We start from the raw sequence: 22,245 nt of genomic DNA, 5'->3' as shown, positions 1-22,245 counted from the left end.
AATCTACTTGTGTAAGCATGTGTACATTCCACTGAGTGCATTTTTGCAGTTATGTGTGTGGTTCCTTTGGGATGATTAGGAATTGCTGGATTAAATATTCTGTGAAAGTTTTACAAAATGTTTGCTGTGTCTTTATGCAAGCATATATAGAAATCAAGATCTTGCTTACATTCTTCTCATGCAGTGTTGTTGCTAAATTGAGAAAAATGTCAGTTTTAGCTGCAGCTGAATTTTGATTTATGTTATATTAAATAGTGCTAACTTTTGAAATGGCAAGTCAAAAGGAGAAAAATAGTTCAATGGTAAATACTTAAACAATATTTTTAAATTAGTATTTCAAAATGAGATGAAATTTGGCAGTGGGAAGGAAATGTAAAAAGTACATTTTCACTTTTAGAATTAGCAACACAGACTATTTGTAAAGTCATTCTCTGTTGTCTCTAATGTTAAAAAATAAAGGATCATTTTTAGTTTAACTAATGATGATACAAGTTAAAAAGTCTAAAAATACCCTAAAGCCCAATGGATAAAATGGAGCTATAATATGTGAGCTAAGGTAAAATAAAGCTTACTTCTAAAACCCGTAGCATAGGGAGAGCAGAACACTGTAGGTACCAAATGTTTGGATTTGTTAGGTTTTTTTACAGAGAGCACTGTTAAGATCTTTCAGTCCCTCTCAACCAGAGTGCTTTCATTAATAGCACTTCTTTCTGCCTCTTGACTGTAGAAGAACTAGAAAGACAGGTATCTCTAGTGCTAAATCTCAAAGATCCAACACCATTTTTCTTGTTACCTGCCGTGCTAATTCCAGAGGACCAACTGTCCTATGAGCACTTTTCCCTTGAAAAGAAGTGTGATGCTAATTAGGGTAGGTGCTGAGGCAAAGGTTTACTTCCGTGATGAATGCTGGAAATCAGGGAAGGCTTACAGTTTTGCGGGGTTTTTTTCATTTTTCTCTAATTTAACTACTGCAGATTTTCTCGTTTCTTGATCAGCAAGGAAACAGTTATGACATAGTCTACCAGATTGACTGGATGTTCATAGAATTGTGAAGAAAGAGGAAAACAGTTTTTCAGTGACTACATTCATTCTCAACATATTCTGATAAGCTTTTGCTTGTCTCTTGCTGTTCTTTTTTTCTCCTCTATACTTTGCTTTGTTAAAATCTGAAGAGAAGCAATCCTAACCAAATTTACATATTTGTTCCCCCCTCCCTTTAATCAGTATATCTGCTACAAATTTTAAGTGAGTTACACACATTGATACGCCTCAGGTGAAATTCTTTCCACATTAAAGCTCTTTGTTGATTGAGGGGTCTTTAGGATGCCAGAAGTTGATTGAAGAAAGTAAAGATTTTTGAATGCCAGAAAAAAAAATAATTTAAAGTCACTCTTTTATGTAATACTTTTTTACAAAATACTGTAGAAGTCACAAAACAGCATCAGTCAGGGCGTTTTTATAGTTGTTAGAGGGTCAGCTGTGATGGTTGTGAATTCTCTGTCTTTTCCCTCTCCTCCTAGCAGAGTAGTGGAATAGATAACCAATTTAGAATAAAAAACAACCTCCCAACTACTCCTCACATTAGGGTAAGCTGTTTTTCAACAGTACATCAAGTAAACCATGTTGAAAGCATATGTCTTGCTTGAGAGCTAACATGATAAGGAGAGGGAGTTCCCTACCTGAGAAGACTTCCAGTGATTATTTTTTTTTCCCTGCAGCTTGACTGGAAGGTCAGAGTGTTTTTTCTCTGCTTCTGCTTCTGAGCTGGACCCTCACTGTCATCATGTATTTCAGCCTTCCCATGCAGAGCTGCAGAACTTGTTGCCCTGAACTGCAGCACTGTGGCAGAGCCCACCTAGTCCCCCACACCCTGTGGCAGCACCGTCGCTTAGTCTGCTGTGGATTTACTTGTGCTCCCTGCATGGAGAGCACATGGGTCAGCTTCTTGTATCAGCATCCCTAGTCCTGAGATGAGCCTGTGAAGCTCCATCAGTTCATCCTAGTTAATGGTATGATCCTGCCCACTAGCTGGTACAAAAGATCTGTTAAATAACTCGTCCATATCATAGGAGCTTTAGAAATATGAGAGAGAATAAATGTTCTGGAGACTGAAATATGCTGCTGATTTAAAACTTCAGTGCCATTCAAGTGTGGAACCTAAACACATTCCTGAGGAGTGTTTCAAAAATTTCTCCTTCTCAAAATGGGGGAATATTACATCTGATATAAGCTGAAGTATTGTCGTGTTCTTCAGTCAATTTCTCAAAGAGGATGATGCATGGGTAGATTTAAGAAAGTTTTTCCCCGCAACTTGTACTTTAGCTTGGGGGAAAAAAAAGAAAGCAAAAAACCCAGACCTGGACCAAAACAGAAAATGGTCATTGTAATGAGCAGGTTCCCATCAGGTGTTTTTGTCTGTGCTGGAGGATTCACTCAGCTGAAGGCAGATACTTGTAAGGTTCTTGTTTCTCTGTCTGCTGTCCTTGTTGGTGGTTTATTCTCCAGAAGGTAGGGAATCTTTCCCCCACAGTGCCTGCCTTGTTTGCTTTTCCTCTTTGTCACCTTTTCCTCAAGAAGCCAGGAAGAAACTTCTCTTTACAGCTTCTACCCCTTTTAAACGCAAAATCTCTAGTTAAGAAATCTGCTCCCCAGCATCTTTCAGTCAGAAAAGCTGATTTGTCTTTGGCAGTGACTATTTTTGTCCTAGTACACCACAGTCAAAGTGTTACAGTTCTCTTTCATTAGCCTGTTGCCCATAGTTTCAGTGGTTTGGGGAATCCGGCTCAAATATATATGTGTAGATACATATATATATATTGTTTAATATAAAAAATGTTTCATAAGCAGAACTTGTTTTCCCAAATTGTCTCCAAAACCCATTATTGCTAAATTTGAAACTTTCTTAGTTAGTTTATTAGGGTTATTGCATGGAATTTTGCAGACAAACTCACATTCACTGTGTATTTCATATTTTTTTCATCATTTATGTGGCTATAATTGCTTTTTTAAATTTGTATTTTACTCATTTGGGGATAAATTCCGACATTGAGGTCTAGTAGTCCAGTGTAGCTGTGATGGGTCACCCTGTCAGGGTGCAAGTCTCTCCCTGTTCAAAAGTTGAAGTGTTTTTCTCTGCTTGGTTGATTTCTGGGTGTGGGAAGGACTCATTTTGGTCGGTTCATTCTTTTTGGAAACACATGCGTTTTGCAAGAAGAATTCAGAGCTTAGTTTGTCGGCGACAAGGGATGTGGCAGAAATATTCGCAGTTTATATTTTTACTGTTCTTGAGTTGCAAAAAATAGCATAACATCTAACCAGATACTTAGCCTGCTCATACAGAGTTGTATTTTCTGTCCAAGGCATTTCCCAAGCTGTTCAGTCCAAATCACCTCCGTGGAAAGGTATTTCCAGTAGTGTACTGTACTTCTGGCAATGCAATTTGCTTATTACAGTGTTGTTTATATTAAATACTGCAATGGGAATGTTAAAAAAAAATAATTACAAAAAAAATCCTAACAATGGTATGGCAGATTCACACAGAGTGCATGGTTCCAAACTGTTCAGAAAACAAAGTCAGATGAAGCACTGGAACTGATTGCCCTGAATATTTAATAGTTTTCAGCTAACAGATGGAATAGTTAATAAAGTGGCTAGCAATACACTGGTTTTCCCTCTTTTTGTAATTTCTGTGGTGATCCACAGAACACTAAGACTGCTTATTTTTAAAAATAATTTATAAACGAAAGTTTCAAAAACACAGTGTCTTTCCTTGAAGAAAAGGCAAGATCATACTATATTTCTTTCAGCAAAGAATTAAGTTGTACGCTGGCAAAGATGCATTTGGACTCCATTACACACTTACCCTATCTCTGAATGATGCAAGCAAGATATATAATCCCAGATAAATTTAACCATCTGAAAAGTGAGTGCAGTGATTTAGTATGGAGCTGTGACATGCTTCACTTGCAGCTGAAGTACTCTGTGACCTGTGCTTGAGTCATTTTGGAAGTACACATGAGTTTTTCTTTCTGTTTATACTTAGAAAGAGCTATGGAAAACACTTGTTTTCCATGGGATAACAGTGTGGAACTTAATTTACTAAATATAGATTTTTTTTTCATACATCTTAAGAATTCCAAGTGGTTTTGTAAAGCCAAAGAGAATGGGATCTGTTGTCCATTATTTAGTAATGTGCTTAATTTATCTCTGTTAAAGATTTTGACTCTAAATAAGGTAAAAACTAGTCTGCTCATATACATCAACTTGTAATTTGCTTGGGCACTGCCCAGAGGAAGCTTGGACACCCCATCCCTGTGCTGTCCCCGTCTCTTTCCTGCTTCTCACACTGCCTCCAACTGGGCTCCCTCCCCAGGACTGAGACAGGTGAGAAGGGTGTCCATGCAGATTGCTGCCTTTCCTGGACAATGGCTCTTGGAAAGGGTGAGGAGACTGACCATTTTCAGGGAGCTTCTCCGTGTGGGGAGTGGGCAGTTTCCAGGGAAAGCCAGGAGTGGCCTCTGTCATCTTCTGGCTCAGATATCCCATGGTTTGGCATGACAGCGTGGGAGCCCTGGGTTAGCCAAGAGGTGACTGGTTTGTTTTACAAGCTGTGAGGGAAAAGTCAGTGTATCTACAAAAAAGGTGCATACTTTTCTTCGAAGACTTTTTAAGTTGTTACTGCTGACACTAAATATTCTGGATGTGGAAGAGCAGTTTGGATGTTGATATGCAAATAGATGTGCTAAGCATGCATGTGCTAACTTTAAAAATACGTTTTATTTCTGATTTTTATTAAGGTCTGAGATGAGTAGTAAAATAAGAAAGGGAAACATTTTCAGATTTCAACGCTTTGTTGTATCTGTTGGCTTAATGTTTTAGCTAAAGAACTGAAAGATGGATGTGTCCATGTCTCTGTTTTGTGACATGTAATCTAATGATGCAGTCCTACAGCAGCTGTTTTCTCTGAGGTATGTTAGATGATGCATAGTTTTCTAACTTTGTCCCTGAAAATTTTCTTTTTCATTTTGCTAAGAACATTGTGAGCAGATAGTGTTGGTTGCTATGTACGAATACAATGTGCTATAGCAGTAAATTACATTTGGAAGTTGCTAATGTGACCGTAAATCTGAAAACAGAAAATTTCCAAGTCAGAAGTTTGACTCTGCATTTTGGAATGTAGCAGATTTATACTGCACTAATGGAGAATAATTTTATATATACAGAAGGATATTTTAATTGTTCTAGAAGTTGCAATAAAATACATAGTTCAATAGCATTTACAAATCAGTAACGGTGGATTATGTTTGCGAAGAGAGATATTTTAAGGACTAAAATTTAACAAGGACCAATTGTGAATATATAAAAACAATATACAAATATAAAATAAAAATGGCAAGATGTAGTATTGACGAGGGAGTTTGATAAATGTCACCATTTCACCAAAAAGTTTTAATAACCATCTTGTTACAGTCACAGGGAGCATAATATATGAAAATGTGATGCCAATTGAACTAAATCTCTTAAATTAAATTTGTATAGTGTATGAACGCAGTGTATCTGCGTTGATCTATCAAGGTGGCATAGCTGTGGACTCTGACCAAAGGAGTTTTTCCATCATACTTTCTTTTTGAATGATGCAATTTAGTTATCAGAAGCTCACTCCTATGAAGAATTTGCATTCACGTTAGGTTTTTGCTCTTACACTACTCCTATTTTGCAGTTATTAATTTCTCACACACTAATCAGATGTAATTGTTCTAGCAAGATTTTGTGATATCCAACACATATGTGCCTCTAAGCAAATAAACCAAAACAAAATAAAAACAAACAAAAAGAAACCAAAACAATTTACAACTTTGCTATAAAAATTCTTGACTTTTTTAATATGTACCAATTCTATTCTTGTGGCTGTTGCCTAACAAAGATATCTGTTTCATTTCAAAATATGCATTTATTTTATGATACTCCAGTATACCTTTGTAGTCCTCTTCTGTTGCAATTTGTTGTCCTACAGTATTTTTAGAAACTTAATGCAGTTTTCCTTGTGGAAATGTTTAGTTCCCTCAGCTTACCTCAAATCAGTTGACAAGAACCACTTAGCATTTTTGGTGAACTATATTAAGTTGATTCAGTTAGCTATCTAATCTTTGGCATCTATTTTAGAATGAGTCTGTATAATTTATGTAATTGAAGTGGGGCAAATACAATAATATATATTCTGGCTCCCTCTTGTTTAAGCAAAAAAACAAAATGTCTCTTGAATCCCTCTAGCCAGTTTACTTCAGTAGAAACAGATATGTTTATCTTGTTTATCTTGTCGCTGGTTTCTAAAGGGAAAACCGCTTTTCAGTATTCTCTTGATAATGCATAAGTTTAAGTTGGGCAGATCATACCATTAGAAGAATAACTAGTAATGAACCACATAGTAATTGTGCATCAAGGGACTGCCAATGTTGACTTGTAACTTAAAAGTGTATAATAAACAGATATCATCACGGACCAATTACTGGCAATAGAACTAGGTTTATTTATGCTATTTAAATGTTTCCTTACACACCTACATTTTATCTTTATGTGTACTGTAGCTATATGGATCCTATGGCTATTGTTAGTCAACTGGGGCAGTGTGTTAGCCATCTTGTTTCTACTGAAAATGTAAAAAAAGGTATTCATAGATGCCCGCAGCAGTCAATTGCTGTTGCACTGAAATGCTGTTTCAGAACCAGCATTTTCTCTACATTTTTAATATCTGTTCAAGAGAGAGTAGCAAGCTGCTCTACCTGTGTTGAGAGGATAGTTCTGCCTACCCCCTTCACCAAGAGCAAATAATGGCCAAAGCCTTGCTTCGCCAGGGATGTCTGAAGTTGCTGATGGCCCCTGGAGCCTTGCATAGGAGTTAAAGTTTGTGTACTTCAAAAACAAAAGCATCAGAAGGTTCAGATTAATATCGGGGTTCCGTTGCACTGCATGCCTGGGGTTGCAAAATCAAAATGTCCTCTAACCTTGCAGAGATTTACTGCAGGTCTGCAGCCTACGTGTGCTCAGTGCAGAGTCATTTTGTGTGGGAAACCATCCATCGCTGAAGGGGGGTGCTGAATACTCAGCTGTGTGGATAAACGTCAAGAAACTGGAAATTGGACCAATACAGTGCATTGAAGATTCAGTTAATTAAATACTTGCTTATTCTCTATCAATTTCAATATGGTTTCCTAAAAGTCAATTAATGCATTAGATAATTAAACTGTATTTTTATAATGATTCCTGAGCAATAAAAAAAGTGTTGTTTATATAGGGGATGTGGGCGTCCTTTAGTTTTTAATAGAAAAGTCACAAAACTTTGTTTTGTGTATCATTGTTCTCTTGTGAAGATCTTTATGCACATCTTATTAGTTTCATGTAAAGAAACCAGTTGGAAAAATCACCACTTTAACAAAAGAAAAAAAAGGGAAAAGGCTTTATTATTTTTAAGTGCATCATCAATACAGTTTCAAAGTGTGATCCTGTAGAAAGCAAATACTGAAAGCAGAGCTTTTACATTAATTTCCTCATCTTACATACTGAATCTGTCTTGATCTTATCTGTATAAATAGCTTAAAAATTTATATCAAGTGTTTGTTTAATGAAATTATATTGCATTAAAAATAACCTCAGTGTATAAAAGGTAGATAAGAAAGCCACAGGTTGAAAACAGAAACAACTCCATATGAGGAGAGCATTTCTGTTTAACCAAATGTGTCATACACCCAGCATGACAGATTGAAGAACTGGTTGGAGTCCTGAGTTTTACAACTCAATAATTTTCTCATTGGAAATAAAACAGCTTTTACTTTATATACTTAAAAATTTACTGGTTGTTTTAAATATAGGTATTCTTCAGATATATTGAACTATTTCACAGTGTTATGATTTGGACTTGCGACAGCTGATAAAGAATTTCACTTCTAGTGTTTACATACATTTTCTGGTTTAACTACTATAGAAAAGTCTTTGACAGAAATAATGAAGAAGGCTCTTTCTCTCACTAGTGCGTTTCAACTTGGAAAATGAAAAAAGCTATGAATCAATAAACAATGGATCAAGGAGCACATAGAGAGGAAGAGACATTTGGGTTGTGTGTGTTTGTTTGTTTGTTTGTTTAAAAGTGACTACTGGTGATTTTACTACCTTCAGTTCTCAAAAATGTGTGGTTGTTTAAAGGCTATAATCTACAATGCACCTGCTCTTGGTTTTCTTCCAGGAGATTTAGAGTCAGGAATAGCCTGCATGCATCAGTATCCCAGCCATCTCTTTCATCCATTCCCAGGAAGCAAGAGATCTGAAAAGACTGTGCAATGGAAATTCCCTAGAAATTTAGAGTGGTTAGAAGACGTTATTTATCTGTTTCATTTTGAAGTCGGTTGGCTTTTGCAACAGAAAGCAACAAAAGCCCTTCTCTGAATTATCTTTGCATTGTTTCAAGGCCTTGCTCACGATTTGCACATACCTGTCAGGGGTTTTCTGTCAAGATCGAATAGAATTAAGTTTTTCTCTTCTACCAGTTGTAACATCCAGTAGGTCATTTTTATTCATATACAACCAGTCATCTTACATGGAGGCTGCTAATGGCCCTGTGGTGGCTCTTTCAGGCTCTTCAGCACAAGTAGCATCTGAAGGAAACTGGGAGAGAAGGTGCAGGGAGACTCCTGGGGAACTTGCATGGTGGTCTCACCTCAGTTTTTGTAGGTTGGAGGGGTCCAATGTCAATGACTTCAAACTAACTAGTTCTGTGTGTTACTAGGCAGTGCTGTAGTTGGTGGTGGTTTGATTTTAATTAATTCAAAGAAATGCATTTCCTACCATTTCTGAGATGAGTGTAAGTAATTTCTTTCTGTTTAAGGAGCTCTGGCAATATTTGCCTTTTAAACTGAAGGAATTGCCTGGTTTTATTATCTCCCCCAATTCAATTATTTTATCTCATATCCCTGCTCCAACATCATGTATTGAGATTCATTAACAGTTCTTTGGCAGTCACAAGACACTAATCATCTGTTTACAATATTGATCAGCAGCTTTCATGTTAGATTGTATTTGAAGTGAGAAATAATCCTGCAGCAAATAGTAAATAGAAGACTGGGAAAAAGGGAAGAAGCTATCCTAAGCTAGTTTTTTTCAGGTGCTCTGGAAATGTCTACATCCCAATAAGCTGGGCCCCCTTAAATGACTTTCAGCTCTGAAATTCCAACAGAATTTCCCATCCACAAATTGTCCATTGTCTCTAGTCACCTATATTCATTAAGACAGAGATTTCTATTTCTACAGATAGAGACCTGTGTTGACTTCTAAGCAGTTTCTGAGTTGTAAGAATATTCGTGGGCTAACAAAAAAATACTGTCTCAACGATTTCATTTGTTACTGTATATACATTCCTTCCATATCATACATAATAGGATGTTGTTATCATAGTTCTTTAAAATCAGGCACTCTGAGGAGTAGAAATTGAGAACCAAATAATAGGAATAAAAATCTTGCTTTTTTGAAGTTGCTAGCTAAATTTATTCAAATTTAGTCTGAAAAAGTTGACTTCTGGGGCTCATCAGCACTAGCTTCACATGGTCTGGCATTAGAATAATGTTGAAAATTATATAAATTGTGGCCAAGATTTACTTTTATTTACTAGTATTACTTCTCAGAGCTTTATTAAGACACCTTAGTCTTACGGAATAATAAGATAGAGCAGTTCTGCATCCATAAAAGTTGTGAATGTGTCTTCAAACTATGGGGTTCCTTTAAAATATATTACTTTCAGATAGTCAGAATTACTAATTCCTGCAGTCATATCCAGTCATTTCCCAGAATAGCTCTAAAAGGCAGCAGCCATCAGATAGGAAAGACAAAAAAGTTTTCCCTTTGAAATGCTTATTCATATGTATATATCTACACTTGGGGTTGTTAATTAAAAAAAAAAAAAAAAAAAAGATTTGCTGTTTAGTTTAGCCTCAGAGATATAATAAAGACTTGTATTTCCTTTTCCTACTATTATAAATATTTCAGAATGAATAAGTTAGTGTGCTGAAGCTAGTCCAGTTTTTGCACATGGATAAGGACAGGAAAAAGTGTCAGGAGGGGAGAGATAATGTTGAAGAATTTAGATAAAACTTGGGCAGAGGAGTAGGAGCCTAAATAGATCTGGCAGCAGAAGGCTGGCTTTTCCATTACTTTCTGATACAATTATGAGAGTTACTCAAGTTGTGGATGGTGCCTGTTAGAGTCACATGGTGTTGCCAGCATTTATGTCTGAATCAGATCTGTAGAAGGAAATGAGAGTTCTCTGTCCTTGCAAACCACTTGTCTGGTAGGAAATCACTCACAAATAATAAAGTGCATATTAGAGCATGAAATAGTTCCTTGATGTATGACCTTCAAAACTGGTTTAAGGAAAACAGTTGAAGCTGTGAGTAGTAGAAACTTTTTGTACTGGAAGAATTACGAGCTGCGGGCTTGTGTTTTTACAGCTCGCTGGATGCTTGTCTTCACTGAGAAACTATTTACAGAAGCAGCAGGGGCAGAAGAGCTGCCTGGGGACTGGGAAGAGCTGCATCCCTCAGCTTTGTGCTCCCCTGGTCCGACTTCTTTGGGGTGTTCCCACCATCTGAGTAATGACAACAGAGGCAGACTTGCAAGAAGGGCTGAGAGCACGGCAGGAGTAAAACTTGAATAGGGGGTCAGGTTCTCATCATCAAAAGGGGACAAAATGCACATTTAACTTTATCTCTTCAGCAGCAGGTGAGAATTAATGATTTTCACTGCTTTGTGAAATAACAATTCACCAGAGAATCTAAATTTTTTTGTCCTGATTTGTGCCAAAATGCATTGTGGCATGGAGTAGATAACTGCCTTACTATACAGCTAATGAAAAATGTGACCTAATACAAGACTACTTGAGATTTAAAATTATAGGGGATTCAGATGCAGCTCTACCATGTTACGGCATGTAAGTTATTATTATTGGCCTGTGTTTAGAAAATAAAAATCTTAATATTTCCTGCCATGAAATGCCTGAAGTTTACCAATTTATGATAAATGTCATGCAGCAGTACTTCTCACTTCCTTAACAGTCCCTTCATCAAAGATTGCAGAGTGGTTTGTACATATTCACTGCCTGGATGTTATATTGACTTAAAATTAAATAGTGTTCATTGCAGAGGCCTGGGAGTTGAACAATTGAGGAGCCAGAAGCAGTAAGAAAACTGCTGTCAGTGGATTTGCCATCCTTCATTCCAAACGGACTCCACACTGTCTAGTCTTACCTAATCAAGATTCAATAATAAATTGCCAATAAATTACAAATGAAGATTCAAATTTTGACATATAGAATTTGTACACTTTTGTAGTGCCATTATTGCTTTTAATTAAAAAACAAAGCAAACAAAAACCCACACAAACAGCAAGCAAACATCTCCAAGTACAGGTGACACATGGATTGTGTGTTTTTCAGTAATTTTCCTATTTCAAGGCTCAGTGCTCTACAAAGGCAAGTGTGTAAGCCTCATCTTGATAACAGGGATAAACCACCTGCTCCCAAATGTTGTAAAGCCATTACATATTTCTCTTCCTTTTTTTATCTTGTTCACCACTTGCAGATTAATCTCATGCTTTGTCATCATCTGTTGTCCACAAAAAAGATCTCCTCTGTGGGAATTATAACAATACTTACATTTTTCTTTTCACAAGGGCTACAGAAATGCGAAGGGCAACAATGCTGTAGGATGCTGTAACGCAGCTGTAGTGACTTTCACAAATAATTTGAGAGGTGGTTTTTTTCAAATGAAAAGCTTTATGTACATTTAGAGAGAGGTCCTGGCTCTCCAAAACCAAAATAAGGAAAAGAATGTGCATCCTCAGCACAAGAGATTTTTTAGGTGCTACTTACACTAAGAAATTTGCTTAAATTATCTCTTCTGCTTTCCTTAGTTGAGAGACTGGTGGCCCCCTTGAATAGCAGGTAGGCAGCAATGTTCAAGGATTTGTGATGGCAGACTGAAAGTTGAAGGACGCAATTAAAATGGAAACTAGAAGATTGAATCAGAGGTTTTTGTTTTTAGTCTGATAAAAGCTTCATTGTCTAGCTCAGAAAAAAGCAACTATTTAATAAGTAGAGAAGAAAAAACATGAAACTGTTCTTTGACTTATAATGGATTCTTATCTTCAAACCCTATCTAAACCACAGTGCTGGCCCCAAAATATTGCAAAAGCACACGATCATGTTTTCATTTTTGCTACTATGATCTAAAGAACTTTCAGACCTTTTTTTAGCGTTTGACAGATATGAGTTTGAAGCATGTATTAATGCAGTTCTCAGACCTTGCAGATGAGTTCTGTGATCTACAAAAGTTGAACTTGTTGATTCCTTTAAAATAAGGTGGCAGATGGGACATGTTTCGAGCAGGCAGAAATAGAACTGCTAAGGCGATCAGGCTGGTACCTCAACTGTACACACTTCTTGGCAATTTAGTGTAGAGTAAGAGCTTAAAAGTCAAGTCACAGAAATAGTTCAAGAAAGGGATGTAGAATATATCTGTGCTGGTTGCACTCCTTGTTTTTGAACATTGTCGATAAGCTCCACAACTGATACATTTTGTCTAGCAGTATCACTTTGTGGGATGTGGTGGCCATGTGAAAATGGTGCTTTTATACATTTATAAATGCTGTTTTTTGCCCCAGCTTCCTTCTTTAAACTTACAAGTCAGATAAGGTTCTCCTAGGAGTTAATGAACTAATTTTGTTTTCGTGAAAGACAAGAAGCCCCAACACAAGTTATTTTCTGTGAAGGTGGTATTTGCCATCCTCCCATGTTCAGTTGTACTGAACTGAGGTTACGCTTAATGCAGATTGATCGTGCTTCAAGGCTGTTGCCTCCATCCTAAAAAAGGCAAAACAAGTCCAATGAACAGGGATAGAAGGTAGATCTGGATGTATTATCCTGTAACTCTCTTTGATAGATCCAAAGTTTGGTTTTGGAGGAGGGTCAGAGGCCAAACCGCTGCTGTGCCTATCAGAATGAGTCACTAACTAGCAAAGTAATTGCATTGATTATTGCACAACCACAAATAACAAAAGAAAGTACTTTGCAGGGGATGAAGGTTGTACTTTTCCTACAGGTTTCTGTATAATTAATCTACTGTAAATGGTGGTGCTTTAGAAACATCTGAACCCTACCATCGAGCATGGTCCTTGCATGCCAGTTGACCATTCCTAGATGGTTTCAGTGTTTCTCCTGCTTTTGCTTTGGTTCTAATGAAGGTTTTGAGGGCAGTGCTGTTGGAAAAATTCAAGTCATGTATTCTGCTTTTGTTTTTAAATTGTAACTCTGTTTGCCTGTCTTTGTTGCGGGCATTAGGAGTTGGAGCAGCTGCATTTTGTATACCTACAGCAAAACAGCTCCCTTGTTAAGCAGTACATTTCATAAAGGATTAAGAAGGGGAGTTGGCTGAGCCTTAGGAGACACTTTTGACTCATAAACAAGAGGCTGATTATCAAGAGACTGTACTTGTTTGTGGAAGAGGTAACTGAGCAGGCTTTCTTCTCTCTGGGGTGTCTTACCTGATACTTCACCCCATCATTTCTGCATTAAGTCCATTTAAAATTTTTTTTGTTGCAACAGCTTGCATTTGTAGATGTTTGGGGATGAAGAGCAATTTTAATAGAAAATTACTTGCTGTGCTTAGTACAAGCAAATAATCGGAGTCATTGCTCTCTGTCTCTTGTGGGTTTCTTGTAACTTCAGTTTACAATCACTTCAATTAAGCACTGGGTTAAGATTTGAATTTAAAGTCAGACTGTCAAAATGAAGATTGTCTATGCAATGCCTCTAAATAGAAAATTATGTAGGTAGGTTTTTAGATTGTTTGGGGTTTTTTCCTATAAGTCTTGAATTTCAGAGAAAACACCAAGCACTGAAAAATAAATACTATACAAAAACTGGCAAGAAAAGGTTGGTTGTTTGACTTAAATTCAGCTCTCTACTGCATACCTGATCTGTTGCATAGTGTAGAAGTACCTTTTGTTATTCTCATCATTGACCCGGAAGCCCCAGGTATTATTCCCTCAAGTTTATTCCCTCAGCAGGTTTACATGATCACTTTTATTAGGTGTTATTTGTGATATTACTGTACATTTTAAAACAAAAATAGATTATTATTCACTACATAGTAAAAAATCTTGGATGTCCAATTATAACATGTTGAATTGCCATGTGTATCTTATATTAAGATAATACATGATTGAAAAGCTTCAAGAGATTAAAAATCTACTAGGTATAGCAGTGCTATTCTATTTGGAGATTCAGAGATACTTATATAGGTTAAGCATGATGGTAGTCCGTAGAAATACCCAGTGTACTGGGATGTGTCTGTCATCTCCACAGAGAAAAGAGGTTATTCTTCGACCACATTTGAAGCTCACTAGAATTATAGTGTTCATTGTGTTTCTAAAACACAGAGATGTTTCTCTAGGTTTGTTTTCCCCTTCATTCTTAGCAGTTGTGTTGTAGAAAAGGTTAAATTTAAAGCAGAACCTAGTCACAACAGCAGTATTGGGGAAATGTGTCTGCAATTCCAAATGCTCAAAAAAAAAAAAAAAAAAAAAAACAACAAAACCCACAACCCTAATCTAATGGATACAGGAGTGGAGCTCTTAAATTTAAATTTAAGTTGCCCTAATCTTAACTGAGTATCCAAGAACTATTTACAGTGAGAAGAGACTGTAGAGGCTTGCAAGAGAATCCTAGAGGCACAAAAGCGTGCTTTTGCTTCATCCTTTTAAATTCCAGATTTTACTTGGCCAAAATATAAACTTTTTTTTTTAAATTGCCGTTCTTCTATTACTTTACAAGGCTTATGCCACAAAACCCAACAGAACAGAACACCAATATGCTAATCAGATTTGTGGCATCTGCCAGCACAGCAGACAGCCCCAGGAGCCACAAAGTTTTCTGGAGCATGAGGGGAAGCTCAGCTGAGCTTCCCTTCTCCAGGGATGCAGTCACTCTGGTCATCCCCTGGGCACCACATGGAAAAGGGCTTCTTTACAGCTCTCTGGGAACTGAAGAAACTGCTAGATTAGAGTTATTGCTCCTAGTCGTATCTCCCAGGCTATGTTGCTGTCCCATCCTCCCCCAGTAACAGCACAGCATCCTGTTGCTTGCTGTTGCTGTCGTGGTTAGTGATTTTGGCTGCAGACTGATGGATCTGGTTCAGTTTTGACCTCGGATGTGGTACACAGAAAAGGATACTTCAAAGGATATTGTTCAGATTGCAGAGTCAAACATCACATTTAGAAAACCCCACGGGTATTTTGCTTATAAACCCTTAATTTAACTCCACTGGGCGTCACTTTTATGGTCATACAGTGTTCCCCATTAGCTGTCACCCTTTTATTCCACAAAACTTTTCCACAGTTCAGTGGATGGGAGACAGGGGCTGCATTGGGAAATATAAGGGGGTACACCCTGTTTGGTAGGGAGGCACTTACTTCCTTTTCTGTATGAATTCTCTGGATCATCTTGCACTGCAGTTGTCATTGGGAGTTGGAGAGGTGTTAGGTGGGAATTTTTAATGCATTGTGTGATTTACTTTTTGTTTGGTTAAGTACATGAGAGAAGAAGTAGTAACTAAAATTCAGAATAGAAGGGATGACTTCATTTCACACCCACAATGGCAGAACTATAAAAATGTGTAACGTTTGCCACTTCTGTAAGTGGTTTTTGGGTAACCAGACAGGTTTAATATGTCTTTTAGATGAGAAATTGTCTTACAGTTCCAAAGCTTAGGAGAATAAGAGCATACATTTTGACTTGAGGGAGATCAACTTCACATTGATCTAAACTCTTGTTTCCAGGTTTACAATATATTTACAGAAGAAATGTGGAGTAGAAAATACAGTGGAACCTTCCACATCCCAGTTTCTGGGAGACTGAAAGGTAGCATCAGGATAGGTATTAAATGTGTGCTCCATCTTGGAAGGAAGACAGAAAGGAATCTTAGTAGAATAAAAATTGTATTCCTGACCTAACATGAACTTTTGTGGTCTGTGAAACAGTTAGATGAAAAGTTCTGTTTCCAAAATACATAAAGATTTGTTCATGAAGATATGTCATCGTTTAATCATCCCTACTATTTATTCCCAATTTAGGCAGCTGAAAAGTGAAATAAGTCCATTTTTTAGCTACTTGAAAATTTTTTGTGGGAGTTATAAGGGGGAGGAGGTTTCTAAGGTAACCTACAGATAAATAAGTTTATTCCCAAAATAAGGGAAATTGAATTTCGAGAACATGCTGTAACTTCTAGTAAGACAAAGTTGAAAAACAGTGCCTTGAGGCTTAGCTGTAGTACATCTGCATTTGTTACCGGTAGTGTTTTCTTGGAATGCTTTGTATAGGAGTATATTCAACTCAGAAATTTTGCCTTGGAATAGGTGAGTGAAAATATTTTTAAAATGTAATGAAAGTACAGTTTTGTTTATATGAGTGATATCAGCTCAGGGTTTTCTACATTTATGCACATCTTAGCTTATTTCTCTCTGAAAAGGAAAAAGTAATTATTAACCTGCTTATGGTTCTTTATGATTTTTACATGATATGTGAATATTCATGTATAGCAAAAATTATCTGCTAGTGAGAAAGAAGCTTGGGAATGCAGGGCTGAGGTTTTTGATCATCCCAGAAAGAGTGGAAAATGTCCAGGTTATTTTATATTAGTAAATATTGGAGATGTTGTGTGTCACATTTTCATTTTGATCAGATCGAAGTATCACATCAAGGTGTTGTATGGTCTAGTGATGACTATAAATTCTTAGGTAAATGGTGTAAATTAGCGCATCCAATGTAAAAATTTAATTCATGAGACCTGTAACTTGTGAGACCTGAGACATTATCATTTACTTCTTTAATGTTCTAATTAAAATGCAACATAAAGAAATACTGATTGTTTTACTTTAGATGTATATTAATTGGTGCATATTAACAGGCATACAATTAATTTGTATACCTCTGTACCTAAGGAAAAGTTTGGGTGAAACAGGTCTGTTTTGTTTATGTTGGTAGGTGTGTCATGATGTGTTTTTTTGCTTTCAGGCACAGTACATTATTCCTGTTTCTCGTCAGTATACTAAATATTTTTAGTCGATTTTGGTGACTTTGTTCCAGTAGAAGTCAGGTGCATCTGCTTGCGAATATAGTGCATCACATTACCAGAATGATTTACCGTGTCCCTGATTTCTCCTGTCCCGGTTGAGGTTTCCTAAAGAACCTGACTCTTGACTTCTAAGAACTTCTGAAAAGCTGCTTTCCAGAAGTCATACCTTTAAGAAAGTCTTAGTTTGGCCATCTCAGAATGTAAGCTACTAAGGTCACGCCTTACCCTTAAAAACCTTATTTGTGTTGCCCTGACCTTAAGGTAATGTTTTGAAAAGTTTTAGTCCATCTTCCTTTATCAGTTGTAGCAAAGATGAATTTTCTGTCCTTTGAATTACCCTGGCTCTTCCCCCTGACAGGAATTGCCAGCTGTGGCTGCCACCCTGAGGATACTGCAGCTCCAGAGCAGGTGCTGCAGGGCAGGCAGAGCCTGAAGCCCACACCTTTGTGAGCTCACCAGTGCCTGCTTGCCAGCAAGGTGGCCTTGTTGTGGCCTTGGCAGGAGGAAGATGTGACAAGCATTGGGGTCTATAGGGATTGAGGAGAGGGGACCAGTTGTTGGAGGGTCTGTCAGGCCTAAGGGACTTGGTAGCAGAGGTTGAAGCTGACATGGCAACTGTTGTCTGGACATTGTCTTGAGATGGAGAGGAGATAAGGGTCCAAACATGTCTGGCACGTGTGAGCAGAATCCTCCTCTGTGCTTGGCAATGGGGACCTTCTGCAGGTGAGCAGAAAAAATCCCGAGGAACTTAGGGCAGATGAGAAGGGGGTTAAAAACAACTGTGAAAAGTTGGATCGTGGTACTTGGTGTCTTGAAATGAAGCAGGATTTTTTCTGGAAGGCTTTAGTCACCTGGGAAGGAAGGATCGAGTAGCTGTGTGGGAGGCAATTTGCAGGCAAGTGTACTCCTCTGCAGTAGATCGGTACATTTTAATGAGGTAAGTATATTTGCTCCGTTTTATAGGATTTGCTTTGGACTAGAAGTCTGGAAGTAATTTTAAATAGACTGCTTTGAGATGTAGTGGTCAGGTGGAAATATTTGAAGCATATTATATGGAAACCCTGTATTTACAACATATTTGTAGGGTCTTAGAAGCTGAGCTGAAAAGATTGCCTCTTTTTCAGAAGATATTTTTAAGAGTAAATAAAGCTCATTCAGAGCATATAAAAACAAAAGTGATGTTAGAAACTACTGTAGCTATGCAACTTTGTTTGCTTGCTTACTTACATTTGCAGCTGTCTCTCAAACCATCCCACCCTGCAATTGCCTTCACACTGACATCGTCCTCCTCTTCTCCCCTTCCTGTAGGCTGTGTGGGGCTGAATGTGGCCATTTTTTAGATGTAGGTTCCCCTTAGAGATGGCTTTCCAAGTGGGTGGGAATTCTCACCCACTGAATGGGAGGAAGGGAAGGCAGAGCTCAGACCCTGCACCTGCAGCTGCAAGTACCAGTGGGAGGAAGGGCTGAGGTTGTGCATTGCTGTGCATGCACCCATCGGAGGGGAGGGGGGAATTGGGTCCTTTTGCCTCAGGACCATGACTCCTATCCAGAATTCCCTTTTTCCATTGAGAATGCAATGCCATTCTTTGACCAAAGATGCCAATGAGATGCATTCAGCTGATGCCCTAAATATCAATCAAGCATAAACATCAAGTCTGAGAATGTTCCATGCTTTCTGGTATTTTTGATTTTGACTTTTCCAGTTCTTTCTTTCTCTGTTAGGTGTGTCTGCTCTTTCCTTTTTCTTACTTAGTTTGATATCTTGTCCTTTCTTGAGCTTGTTTTTGCTTTCCTTCTGCTGAGAGTTTATAATAGCTGTAGCATAACTTCAAAAGGTGGATCTGCAGTGTTTAAAACAATCATTACATAAGTCATTAAAGTACCAAAGACTAAATAAATATGTCCTCACCAAGTGAAGAAATAAATTCCAAGGGCAATATAAGCATCTGCCAATCTCCAGTGTAACTTCCTCTCTTCTTCCAAGACTTTCTGCAAAGGTTTTTCCCACCTGCTTTAATATCTTTTCTCAAACATTTTGAAAACTTCTTAAAGAATGGATTTTTTTCTGTCTCTCTACATTTTGTACAATAAATCTTGGGGGAAAAAAAGGCATTTCTAGGGTTATTCAGGACCTCTGTAGCTATGCTCAAAGCCTTACTAAATATTCTGTACTAGTTTGTTCTGAAAATCTTGTGTTTTGTCTCTCCCTGAAAATGTCACCAGCAGGTCACAGGCAGTTGCTGATGAGCAAAGTGTCACCTTTTGGGACACCTTACAGGGGTAGCATGCAAAGTTGGGAAATCCATACAGAGTAAAAGTGAACTCATGGTGCTGCCAAGGTCTTTCACTATGAGCGTTGTCTTCTGAGAGAAATTTTTAATCCTGAAAAGATGTGGGGAGAGACTGTCAAGCCATTTCAGAAAGTTTCAGAATTCAGATGTTATGCAAAATTTTGACACGATCATGAAGTGAACAGTGGTATTATGCCCATTTGACACATTTTGCCAAATTGAACTGTGGAAAAGCAATTTGTGACTAACCAAAGAGCTCTGGTGATTTATTGGAAGTGTTGAGGTGTTAAGAAAACAACTTCTGTGTTTGAGTTGATGTATTACTCTAACAATTTGGTTTGAGGGAGGAAAGAGTCATGTTATAAAGGAAATATTAATTTATCTAACCACCCTTCATTTGCTTTTAGAACGATGTAACTGGAAAGACTCAGTGACAGTTTCACTGAGCAGCAATGATATAACATAAAATGGACTCGCAGCTTTAAAACAAGCTGGATCATCGAGTCTCTAGGGCTGGGGCTGGAGGAAGGAAGGAGCTGGACAGGTGGGGTCAGACCTACCTCTCTGCATGTATGCATTTTATACAACAGAGCCATGGCTTCACCGTCACTGAGGACGGCTTTGATTCCTCTTTCAAATAATTCTGAAACAGGCTTGCTGGCAGATATTTCTGGATTGGGTTGCCTGGGATAGCTGCTAGGAAAAGCACATTGTGCCAGGCAGCTGTTTGGAGGAAGTGGTGTTGAGCAAAGACTCTGAAAGTCTTGCAATCAAATTATTATACTGCATGAGAAAATACCAAGTAGTGGAAAGTTGTGTTTTTCAGGAAAAATTGCACAATCTTTTTAAAGTTACAACTGACTCTTTCTCTAGGAAGCTAATGTTTATAAGCTGAGCAGCTTTTTGCCTCACTTTTATGCCTTTTTCATGACAGAAGTGTAAAATCTGTTAAAAATTAGGTGAACATGCTTCTAGGTAGCTTTTGTACTTACAGTAAAATTATTATGTATTAATATTAATATTAATATTAATATTAATATTAATATTAATATTAATATTAAAATTTATTACAGTATTAAATGCTAATGCCTTTTCTTCTGTAAGGGTGTAATCTATCATTCTGCAAAAGCATAAAGCATTAAGGTTGGGGGAACACATATAGATTGGGGATTGAAGAAGTGGAGAGTTGTTTTCTTATTTGTTGCATTTCCAATTTTCAGGAATTCTTTGAACATGCAAAAAAGCTCTGGGATGATGAAGGCGTAAAGGCATGCTTCGAGAGGTCAAACGAATATCAACTGATTGACTGTGCACAGTAGTAAGTATGAAATTGTATGAAATTTATAGGCAAGAATGTGATCATCTGGAACAAGTTAGAAAATACATTTATATTTGAGTATCTTTATTCCACTCAAAATAAATTTATATAAAATAATTTCAGTTGAAACTATTAAGTTTAAAAAGTGTAGAGCCAATTTAAGGAAAATGCTTTGTTTAAAATTCTGAGACCCAGGCAGTGCTGAAACTGCTCTGTCTTTTCACATTCCATGAGAACCTCTGAGATTTTTATGTAATCAGATGTATACCTGCACTACTAATATATTTTCTAGGAGGAAAAAATAAAAGCAGTATTTCATTAAAGATGGTAGTACGTGTGGTATTCTGTCCTTCACGTACATCAAATGAAGTGGTACACGTGTGTGTAACACAGTCAAAATCTGTAAACAGGTTCAGTCTGGTCAGAAATGTTCTGAGAAGAGATGTGTAGTAGATTATGAAGGTACAAATCATAAATACATAGTACATTGATGAAAACACACTAATCAAAAAGATGTATGGACATTGCAGGGCTACAAACTCAACTGTCCTCAGTAGCAACATAAGTCTAAATTAGACTTTGACCAAAAATATACATTTCATGTGAACTGCTATTGCAAAAATACATACTCTTATAGTTGCTATGTGATTTAGGGTTTTCAGAGAACACACTCGAGTGTGTTATGATGTGTCTAATTGGCATTATGGTCAGCAGCAATGCCACAGGTCTGTTCTAGCACTCAGTGTTTTGCTTTTCTGTTCTCTCTGCTCTTGATGATGAGCCCGAGGCAGAGGAAATGTTCCATGTCACTAAAGGACTTGTCGCACTTCTGTCACAGTGGGGAATTTCGGTGTTGTGGGTCATAGTTTATTTTCCCTCCTTCCAGACCATTTTTGGGAAAAAATGATTCATCAGCACATGGAAGTGAGGGAAAATTTTCAGTATGAAGGAACTCATTTGACCTCAGTGGACTGAATTTACCAAAACTTGGGCATTTGCTCACAGTCTCAAGTGGCTAGAAATTGAAACAGTAGTTGTACACAGATAAAATTAGACAGTTGTCCTAAAATGTGATCAGTTTCCCCTCTGCCCTCACCCACCACCAACACCATAATACAGATCTGAGCTCTGCTTGCTGAGAAGTGCAGACTGACTTTTTTATGATATCTATTAATATACTAAAATAAGACATCAGACCAAGGAAATTGAGTAACGACACATATTTAAAATAAATGAACATAGAACTTGCTTTACTGATCAGTAACGCTCAATGTGACTCCCAATCCCGCTTTGTAAAATGGTGCTGAAAGGATCAGACAAAACAAGGAAGACACTGAATTACAGCAATAATAGTAGTGTGATTTCCCTTTAAAAAAAATGATACCTCTCTACAGGCTTTGACAAGGAGAATGTTAAATCTTATGTCCAAAACAAAAACAGAAATGGGGGTAAAAAGTACATCTAGAAT

General features: G+C 37.4%; 1 protein-coding gene across 4 annotated transcripts in view; it reads left to right on the top strand.

Moving 5' to 3' along the window:
* The window catches only part of GNAL (G protein subunit alpha L), a 183,841-nt gene that overhangs the window by 108,581 nt on the left and 53,015 nt on the right, over positions 1 to 22,245 (top strand). For 3 of the 4 annotated variants that reach the window (XM_027899493.1, XM_027899495.1, XM_027899494.1), the window contains exon 5: positions 20,680 to 20,777. In XM_027899493.1, coding sequence (XP_027755294.1) covers positions 20,680 to 20,777 — 98 coding nt within the window. Of the gene's footprint in view, positions 1 to 17,692; positions 17,892 to 20,679; positions 20,778 to 22,245 lie in introns of those variants that run through there. The other variant, XM_027899496.1, reaches the window with a different exon arrangement.

The sequence above is a fragment of the Empidonax traillii genome, unplaced genomic scaffold (genome assembly GCF_003031625.1).
Source record: "Empidonax traillii isolate 1590-97213 ecotype Southwest subspecies unplaced genomic scaffold, ASM303162v1 scaffold672:size601241, whole genome shotgun sequence".
In the NCBI taxonomy this organism is placed as follows: Eukaryota; Metazoa; Chordata; class Aves; order Passeriformes; family Tyrannidae; genus Empidonax; species Empidonax traillii.
The sequence above is the reverse complement of the archived record's forward strand: the minus strand, read 5'-3'. Positions and strand labels throughout refer to the sequence as shown.